The 9,641-nt window shown below is 48.7% G+C and overlaps 1 protein-coding gene and 1 non-coding gene across 2 annotated transcripts in view; both read left to right on the top strand.

Moving 5' to 3' along the window:
• Window positions 1-9,641, top strand: part of POLE (DNA polymerase epsilon, catalytic subunit) — a 54,000-nt gene that overhangs the window by 35,812 nt on the left and 8,547 nt on the right. The window contains exons 30-40 of the mRNA XM_003792885.3: window positions 135-347; window positions 484-693; window positions 869-1,012; window positions 4,344-4,484; window positions 4,681-4,834; window positions 4,909-5,015; window positions 5,210-5,386; window positions 5,472-5,695; window positions 5,789-6,009; window positions 6,312-6,516; window positions 8,279-8,452. Of these exons, the coding sequence (XP_003792933.1) occupies window positions 135-347; window positions 484-693; window positions 869-1,012; window positions 4,344-4,484; window positions 4,681-4,834; window positions 4,909-5,015; window positions 5,210-5,386; window positions 5,472-5,695; window positions 5,789-6,009; window positions 6,312-6,516; window positions 8,279-8,452 (1,970 nt within the window). The remainder of the gene's footprint in view (window positions 1-134; window positions 348-483; window positions 694-868; window positions 1,013-4,343; window positions 4,485-4,680; window positions 4,835-4,908; window positions 5,016-5,209; window positions 5,387-5,471; window positions 5,696-5,788; window positions 6,010-6,311; window positions 6,517-8,278; window positions 8,453-9,641) is intronic.
• LOC111726364 lies at window positions 2,249-2,352 on the top strand. The gene has a single exon (XR_002774158.1). It is a non-coding gene; the product is annotated as a U6 spliceosomal RNA (small nuclear RNA).

Genomic DNA, 9,641 nt, shown 5'->3' with positions numbered 1-9,641 from the left:
AAAAAAAAAAAAAAAAAAAAGAATAAATTGTGTAAATGAACATCCCATTTCAAGTGTTGTACTTGTTAGATTTCTAGATGGTGGGATCTATGAAGATAAGATCCTGAGTATTCAGTGTCATTGGGTCTTTCTAGGTTATGATGGCCCAGGCCCCAGAAGGCAGCGCCAGGCCCGGTATTGCTGACATGGAGGACTTTGGCCTCACGCAGCCACCCCACCCACCATTGCCCATTGCTACAAAGAGAAAGCGAGTCCTTTGGGAAAGCCAAGAGGACTCTCAGGATCTGGCACTGACTGTACCCTGGCAGGAGATCTTGGGGCAACCTCCTGCCCTGGGGACCACTCAGGTAAGCAGCAGAGGAAGGTTTACCTTGACCCCCAGCAAGGGTGGCTCTGAGAATGCTGCCTGACATAGCTAGAAAGTGTGTTGTGGAGGAGGACCATTCCTCATGACATCCTTACTGTGTCCGCTGCCTGCCCTAGGCTGAGTGGCTGGTCTGGCTCGGGTTCCACAAGAAGAAGTGGCAGCTGCAGGCCCGGCAGCGCCACACCCGCAGGAAGAGGCAGCATCTGGAGCTGGCAGGGGATATGCCAAGGCCTGGGGCCCTCCGAGATGGGCCTGCTGCAGGGCTGGGAAGCTTCCTACGCAGGACTGCTCGCAGCATTCTGGACCTTCCCTGGCAGATTGTGCAGGTGCGACCCTCAATCCTGATCCCAGGGTGGGGGATGAAGACAGGCCTGTGGCTTCCTGCCTGTCACAAGGGTTCTGAGCCCTGTGCTTGGGCTTGGTGGAGGCTACCTGGGAGGTGCCCCTGTCTACAAGTTACCGCATATCTTGTGACATGCTGAGCATCTGCATTCCTTTCAGATCAGTGAAACCAGCCAGGCTGGCCTCTTCCGGTTATGGGCCATCATTGGCAGTGACTTGCACTGCATCAAACTGAGCATCCCTCGAGTGTTCTTCGTGAATCAGCGAGTGGCCAAAGCGGAGGAAGGGCCTTCATATCGCAAAGTAGGCAAAGAAGGGCCTTCATATCGCAAAGAAGGCAGCTGGTGCTGTTGGTCATTGCAGCCACCCACTAGGCAGCCCCCTAGGTGGTTTTCATATAAAGAATCATACATTCACAGAGATCTTGTAAGCTGTGTCCCGGGCCTCCATCTTCTCAGTACCCTAGTGGGATGCTATAAGAATCCATTATAATGATGTCTGGTCACTGAGTATAGAACATGAGGCAGAGCTGCTGCTCATCCTCACCTGGCTATGATGTCACTGCAGTAGACTGGATGGCATTCATTAGGGTCTCAAACTCTGTCTCGGTGGGTATTCTCCTTTCTAATAGCTCTTTTGGGATATAAATTCACACACCAAGTTTGCTCACCCATTTAAAGTATATATTTCAGTGGCTTTTAGAGTATTCCCAGAGTAGTACAACTACTGGCAGAGTTTAAAGACATCTTTATCACCCCAAAGAGAAACCTTATCTTAGTCTTTGCTTCCCTCTCCCAGCCTTAGGTAACTACTGATCCACTTTCTGCCTCTAGACTTTCCTGCCCTGGGATTTTGTGTAAATGTATCCATGCAATCAGTGGTTCTTTGTTCTAGGCTTCTTCCACTTTAGCAGAATGTGTGGAGGGTCATCATGCTACCACAAGTCTTGTAGGCTCTCATGGAGGGTCTCACGTGAGCTCCCCAGTTAACACTTTGTATGTTTCAGTTGGGAAGTAAACTATAGTTTCTTCTTTAGAAAGCAAGATGGGCCCAGCACTGTGGCTCACCGCATAATCCTACCACTCTGGGAGGCCAAGGTAGGAGGATCACTTGAAGCCAGGAGTTTTAAGACCAGTCTGAATAATAGTCTCTACAAAACATTTTAAAATTAGCTGGGCACTATGGTATGTACTATAGTCCCAGCTACTTGGGAGGCTGAGGCAAGAGGATCACTTGAGCCCATGCATTGGAAGCTACAGTGATCTAGGCTGACGCCACTGCCCTCTAGCTGGAGCAATAGAGTAGACTCTGTCTCCCAAAAAAAAAAGGCAGGAAAAAAAACAGACATTATTCCAAGAACACTTTTTTTTTTTGCAGTTTTTGATCAGGGGCTGGATTTGAACCCGCCACCTCTGGCATATGAGGCCAGTGCCTTACTCCTTTGAGCCACAGACACTGCCCTCCAAGAGCCGATTGATGAATGAAGTGAGAATGGACTATGATTTACACATAGTTAGATACTTTAAAAGTGTAGTTAGAGTGCTTGTTTCGGCAGCACATATATTAAAATTAGAATGATACAGAGATTAGCATGGCCCCTGCGCAAGGATGACACACAAATTCGTGAAGCATTCCATATTTAAATAAATAAAATAAAAGTGTAGTTGGATTGGTTTGACACATAATACACCTGTGTCACGCAGACAGTGTTTCCATAAAACAGAGGATATCCTTCCCTCCCATGACCTTTGGATCTCAGTTCTATATTTCTATGACTTCAGGAACATTTGATTTTTTTTAGAGTTTCATATAAACAGATCAGTCATTATACCTGGTGGTTTTTACCTTTTTGAGTCTCAAATTATCCAACATTGGGCTGACAGGATCCCTTCAAGCTGGCTCCTGAGACCTTTTTGACATGACCTATTAGTCTTTGAGCATTTGCTTGCTTTCTGGCTCACCCTAAACTTCCCAAGTATGAGATGGACAGTTCCTCCAAGGGCCCACGTCAATGTTGAGAAACCAAGGGAGTCAGGGGTGGCTATGACCTCTGGTGTCCTTCCTTCTAAACCCTTGAGTAGATAGCTAGGAAGGCATATGAAAGTAGTACGCATTTAAACCAGTGATTACAATTCAGATTTACCATAATGTAATTTTTTTTAATTTCTTTGATTTTTATGTCTTATGTCTCGATTCAGATCACTGAAATAATTTTTTTTTTTTTTTTGAGACAAGAGTCTCACCGTCACCCTGGGTTGAGTTCCATCATCATAGCTCACAGCAGCCTCAAACTTTTGGGTTCAAGTGATCCTCCTGCCTCAGCCTCCCAAGTAGCTGGGACTATAGGTGTCTGCCACTACACCCAGCTAATTTTTCTATTTTTAGTAGAGACGTGGTCTCACTCTTTCTCAGGCCAATCTTAAACTCCTGAGATCAAGCAGTCCACCTACCTCAGCTTCCCAGAGTGCTGGGATTACAGGAATGAGCCACTGTGCCCAGCCTGAAGTCTTAATTGCTAATAACATTAACATATTTGCACATCTGCCTTCTACACTGTACGTAAAATAGTTTTGAAGTTGTGATGCGAAAACTACTAAAAACAATAAATCTACTAAATTTTATTTTTGGTTTCTTTAGGCCTTTGAATATGTGTATCCTAAGAATAGTAAGAATTCTTTTGTCAGAAGTATTGTGGATTAGGGCTCGGTGCCTGTGGCTCAAGTGGCTATGGTGCCAGCCACATACACCTAAGGTGGCGGGTTCGAATCCAGCCTGGGCCCACCAAACAATGACGGCTGCAACCAAAAAATAGCCAGGCATTGTGGCGGATGCCTATGGTCCCAGCTACTTAGGAGGCTGAGGCAGGAGACTCAATTGAGCCCAGGAGTTGGAGATTGCTGTGAGCTGTGATGCCAGGGCACCCTACCCGGGGGACAGCTTGAGGCTCTGTCTCAAAAAAAAAGTATTGTGGAATAATTATTTCCTTCAAATAGTTATGATATCTTATTACTAGACAACTAGATTATTTAGCTGTTTCTGTTTGTTTTTAGTTTTAGGGAGAGTTTGTTTTTTTCCATTCTGATTCTACAAAATATAATTTTACAATTTTATTTATTTTTTTATTGAGATAGGTCTCTCTGTTGCTAAGGCTAGAGTGCAGTGGAGCAATCACAGCTAAATGTAGCCTCAAATTCCTGGGCTCAGCCTCTCAAAACACTGGGACTCTCTCTAGATACCTGCCACCACTCCAGCAATATTTTGTTTGTTTTTTATAGCAATGAGGTCTTGCTATGTTGGCCAGGCTAATCTCAAACTACTGGGGCTCCGACCATCCTCCCACCTCAACAATCTTGAGTAGTCAGGACCAGTATTCACACACACATACACACACACACACACACACACACCGTCAGTCTGAGTGCCTTTGTCTACATCCTGGAGCACCAGGCCACTTTTTTAAATAGTGTCCAGAGTATTGTAATCTTTGGGAGAGGTGGGCTGCAGAGGGTTTACCTGATCATCATGGGCACTGGAAGTTCTGGGACTCTGAGCAGTGTGTACCTGTGTATATGCACGTGTAAAGAGACATTACCACTTAGGCCATTTGACCAGATCTTTGCCTCATTGTCACCAGGTAAATCGAGTCCTTCCTCGCTCCAACACCGTCTACAATCTCTACGAGTATTCAGTGCCAGAAGACATGTATCAGGAACATATCAACGAGATCAACACTGAGCTGTCAGCACCAGACATTGAGGGTGTATATGAGACTCAGGTAGCTGCCTCCCAGCCACACTGAGCTGAGCTGGGGAGGGGCACAGCAGATGGATAGAGGAAAGACACCTGCACAGAGTGTGGGCAGGGTAGCAGCAGTGGTAATGAGTGGAAGAGTCTCAGCAGTGCAGCTGCAGAGAGTGGGCTGCATGCAACAACTGAGCCCTCCCCAGTCAGCTTCACCCCACCCCTTCCAGGTTCCACTGTTGTTCCGGGCCCTCGTGCAGCTGGGCTGTGTGTGTGTCGTCAGTAAACAGCTGGCAAGACACCTTTCAGGCTGGGAAGCAGACACCTTTACTCTTGAACACCTGGAGATGCGTTCTCTGGCCCAGTTCAGCTACTTGGAACCAGGTATGGCCTGAGCCAGCTGTCCCAACACACACCCTTCCTCAACACATCTCAGATGAGCTTCTTTCCTTTTCTAGGGAGCATCCGTCATATCTACCTCTATCACCACTCTCAGGGCCACAAAGCACTCTTTGGGCTCTTCTTCCCCTCGCAGCGCAGAGCCTCTGTGTTTGTGTTGGACACCGTGAGTCTCTGGGCCTTCCCTGGAGCACGTTGGTCAGGGAAGGAGGATGCTTCCTCCTGGCTGCTTCCTCAAGGGCTTTTGCCTACCAGTGCCTGTCACTATTGAATTGGGAATGGGATGTGGAAGCAAGGTCTGCCCCAGGTGCCCCATGTCATCTCACGCAGACAGAGGCTAATGCAGCCACTCTTGCCTAGGTGCGCAGCAACCAGATGCCTAGCCTCAGCACCCTGTACACGGCAGAGCACAGCTTCTTGCTGGAGAAGGTGGGTCCTGAGCTCCTGCCGCCTTCCAAACACACATTTGAAGTTCGGGCTGAAACTGACCTGAAGACCATCTGCAGAGCCATCCAGCGTTTCCTGCTGGCCTACAAGGTACAGGGGTTGTGGTCCTGTGTGGGAGACCCCTCTCCCTGAGGCTTGGGCCCATACAGTCATCTTCTCCCCTGCCCTGACCCAGGAGGAGCGCCGGGGACCCACACTCATTGCTGTTCAGTCCAGCTGGGAGCTGAGGAGGCTGACCAGTGAGATCCCTGTCCTAGAAGAATTCCCACTGGTGCCCATCCGTGTGGCCGACAAGATCAGCTATGGAGTCCTGGACTGGCAGCGCCAAGGTGCACGGCGCATGATCCGACACTACCTCAACCTGGACACCTGCCTGTCACAGGCCTTCGAGATGAGCAGGTGGGCCAGCAAGGAGCCATCCTGAGTGCCTGGGCCTAGGTAATCCCAGCCTTGCCCCCTGGGCTGACCTGTTCCCTGTGCCCTGTTGTGCAGGTACTTCCACATCCCTGTTGGGAATCTGCCAGAGGACATCTCCACCTTTGGGTCCGACCTCTTCTTTGCCCGCCATCTCCAGCGCCACAACCACCTGCTGTGGTTGTCCCCAACTGCCCGCCCCGACCTGGGAGGAAAGGAGGCAGACGACAGCCGCCTGGTCATGGAGTTCGACGAACAGGCCATTGTGGAGATCAACAGCTCTGGCTGTTACTCCACAGGTGAGTGGGCAAGAGGATGCGCCTGTGTGAGCTGGGCTGGTGCATCTGCCTCTGATGACATTCTGTCAAGGTGCAAGTGCCCAATTGGGGTACTTTGAGCCTGACTGCTCAGGAGGGCATCCTAGGGTCAGGCTGGGAAGGGGCTCCTGTGCTGAGTGGTCTGGCAGGTTGGAGGACAGGTGCTAGCAGTCCAGTGCTGGTCAAAGGACACATGCCATGCCCTGGCCCTGTTAGGCAGAGCTGAGAGTCCAAGAGGTGGGGCTGGTGGGGGTTCAAGCTGAACCTGACATCTTCCTGTGCAGTATGCGTGGAGCTGGACCTTCAGAACCTGGCTGTCAACACCATCCTCCAGTCTCACCACGTCAATGACATGGAGGGTGCCGACAGCATGGGCATCAGTTTTGATGTGATCCAGCAAGCCTCCCTGGAGGACATGATCACGGGCGGTCAGGCCACCAGTACCCCTGCTAGCTACGATGAGACAGCCCTTTGCTCTAACACCTTCAGGTACTGCCTCCTCCTAACAGGAGTGTTAGGAGAGGTTTTATCTTCTGCCCTTAATTTGGAAAGCTGAGGTCCAAATTAAGACCAAAGACAGTGTACCTCAAGTTATCCTTAGCCAGGTCTGCAGAGCCAGGAACTGCCAAGTGGCACAGTTTCCCTTCTTTAGTTTGTTGCCTTTAAACCTATGCATATTTCCTGTGGTCACCAGGGACACTTGGACACTTCCAGGTGCCACTTCTTACCTCCCTGTGGCCAGAGGCATTTCACACAAAGAGCCTTTCTAACCCAGGATTGCTTTCTGTGGTGGGCAAAGGGGCATCAATTCGAATCTGTAGAAAACCAAACAGAGTGAGCTCTATAAATGGCAGGAGAGGTTTACTGCAGGGTTGGGATGGCTACACGTGGTACTTGATAATGAGTACACACTCACCACAGCCCTGCTGGGTAGTGCAGTGTCCCCCATTTTACAGATGAGAACACTGAAGTTAGAGGGGCTGCCATCATGATTGTACTATAATTGAATAGAAGGATCAGCTCTCAAAAACAAATCTGATTACAGACCATGTTCCTTAGCCACTGCCCTATGGCCATCCCACAAAAGGAGGGGAAAGAGCTTGTTGAAGCTGGCAGGGAGGCTGGGGGGACTAGGACTGGGGTCTTGGAATAAAAATAGGCAGTTCAGTGCTAAGAAATAGAGTCAGGCCAAAGATGACTGAAATCCTCACATTTAGGAGAGTCGCCTCACTGTATTGAGTCATCCAAGGTGATTTAACCCAGGGAAGTTGTGACAAAAATGAATTTTAGGGATGTGGCTTTAGCCTCTGTAGGTTCTTTGTAACAGTCTGTTGCTGATGCAAATGAAGATATTTTCTAGCACTTGAACAGGTGAGGTGCTATTTCAAGAGTCCCCAGCTAAGTTGGGGTTCCAGTTCTGGAGTGGCTGGTACCCCTCCACTGGAAACGAAGGCTGGATATGGTACTCACAGTGTTTACCTGAAGGATGGTCTAACACCTGGTTGTCCCACCATGGCCAGGGAATTTCTCACATGGGAAATTTGTTCATTCTGGCAGATGCTTTGTGGCTCTTGTCTGACCTGTGTCCAGTTGGTACCTGCCTGACCATCACTGTGGGGCTGAGATCACCAGTGTCCCATGGAAAACCAGTTGGGGCAGCCCCTTCTTCTTCAAATGTAATATACCGCCACAATAGGAGACATGTGTAAATACTTGTTACGTACAGATCCTGGGCAAGGAGAGCAGTCCTCTGTTCCCACATTATGCAAGGCAGGAATACAGTCAGGCAGAGAAGGAGCCGCCCAACCAGTGAATAGCAGTGTGTGTAAGGGATAGGACATGGGTCACTTGGTTCTCCTTTTAAAGTCTAGGTAGACAATAGCCTTTGTTGTGCTACTGCCATCACAGGTGCCGTGCCCATCAGACACTGGCTACCTTGCTCTGTGCTGCTCGTAGAGGGCCAGGACCCATCTTGCCAGTCGGTTTGTCCTGGCTTAAAGCATATAGTAAGAGCTTGAGTTGTGCTGAGAGGGAGGTGGTAAGGCCTGAACTAGCCCGAGGAATGAAATGGAAAGAAGTTGATGAGGTGCAAGGTAAAGGGATCATGTTTGGGCAATGATTTAATGTGGGAGTAGTGAGGAGGGAGGTAACTGCAATAGCAGGGAAACCTGTGCCCATGGAATTTGGAGAGTCCAGTATGGCAACAGCATGTGAACAGTAGGGATGTCCAACTCCTGCTCTTCTCTTCCAGAATCCTAAAGAGCATGGTGGTGGGCTGGGTGAAGGAAATAACACAGTACCACAACATCTATGCAGACAACCAGGTCATGCACTTTTACCGCTGGCTCCGCTCGCCATCCTCTCTGCTTTACGACCCTGCCCTGCACCGGACTCTACACAACATGATGAAGAAGCTCTTCCTACAGTGAGTGTGCTGTCACCTTGGTCTATAGATTGTTCTCAGCTGTGCTGACCCTTTAGCTCCAAAACCAGGGGAATGGTTGGCCAGTACCTCTGGGGTAAACAGAGTCCATTTCTGGGGTCGTAGCACATGATAATCAAAAGGGTCCCAGGAGAACCTTGGCTACTGCCTTATCTTTGTGTAAATACCATCCCTGAGAAGGTTGGGTGTTAGGTCATCTTTTGCCCTTTTTTTATACAAATCATGGTACACTATATTTATTGTTGTGCTCCTTGCTTTAGTTAATAGTATATCATGAAGTCCACACTCATGGACATTTAGGTTGCTTCTAGCTTTGTGCTACTATACATAACATATCAGTGGATGGCTTTGTGTGTGAGGTTATGCACATACACATGTAAAGGTGGTTTCTGGGAGGCTGCAGGCCTGTGGAAATCAAATCATGTGGGAAGGTGCCAGTTTGGTAGGCATTGCCAAAGTATCCCTGCTGAGGCTCGTGGTTGAGAGTGCCAGTACCCCAGCCCTGCCTCGACAGCCTGGTTGGTGCTGTTCCCAGCCAGGTGGGGTGCAAACACTGTCTCAGCATAGTTTTGATTTGCAGTTCTTACAAGGAGTGAAGTGAACCTTTCACTTCAAGCCCTCTCTGCTTCATAGTCCACCCTGCACTAGATGGAGTCCATTGCTCTGTAGTTGTATTGGTTTTTCTCTTACTAATTTTTTTTTTTTTTTGAGACAGAGCCTCAAGCTATTGCCCTGGGTAGAGGGCTGTGGGATCACAGCTCACAGCAACCCCCAACTCCTGGGCTCAAGCGATTCTCTTACCTCCACCTCCCAAGTAGCTGGGACTACAGGTGCCCGCCACAATGCCAGGCTATTTTTTGGTTGTAGCCATCATGCACCATTGTTGTTTGGCATGCCCGGGCTCAATTCAAACCTGCCAGCTCAGGTGTATGTGGCTGGTGAGCCACAGGCACCAAGCTACTCTCTTATTAAAATTTTTGTATGAGCACTCTCTATCTTTCTGTGATAAGAACTTTAGTTATCTCTTGCCTTTGTTCATGTGGTTTTGTCCTGCAGATATCTTTGCTCTTTTTTTTTTTTTTTGCTTCTGGGTCTACATATACATGAGGCTTTTCCAATTATTTTTCCTTCTGTTTCTCTTAATGCTCTCTTGTTTTATTATTCACCTTGG

The sequence above is a fragment of the Otolemur garnettii genome, unplaced genomic scaffold (assembly GCF_000181295.1).
Source record: "Otolemur garnettii isolate 467f Iridium unplaced genomic scaffold, OtoGar3 scaffold00062, whole genome shotgun sequence".
NCBI classification, from domain to species: Eukaryota; Metazoa; Chordata; class Mammalia; order Primates; family Galagidae; genus Otolemur; species Otolemur garnettii.
Note: the sequence above shows the minus strand (reverse complement) of the source record. Positions and strands in the feature narration are given on the sequence as shown.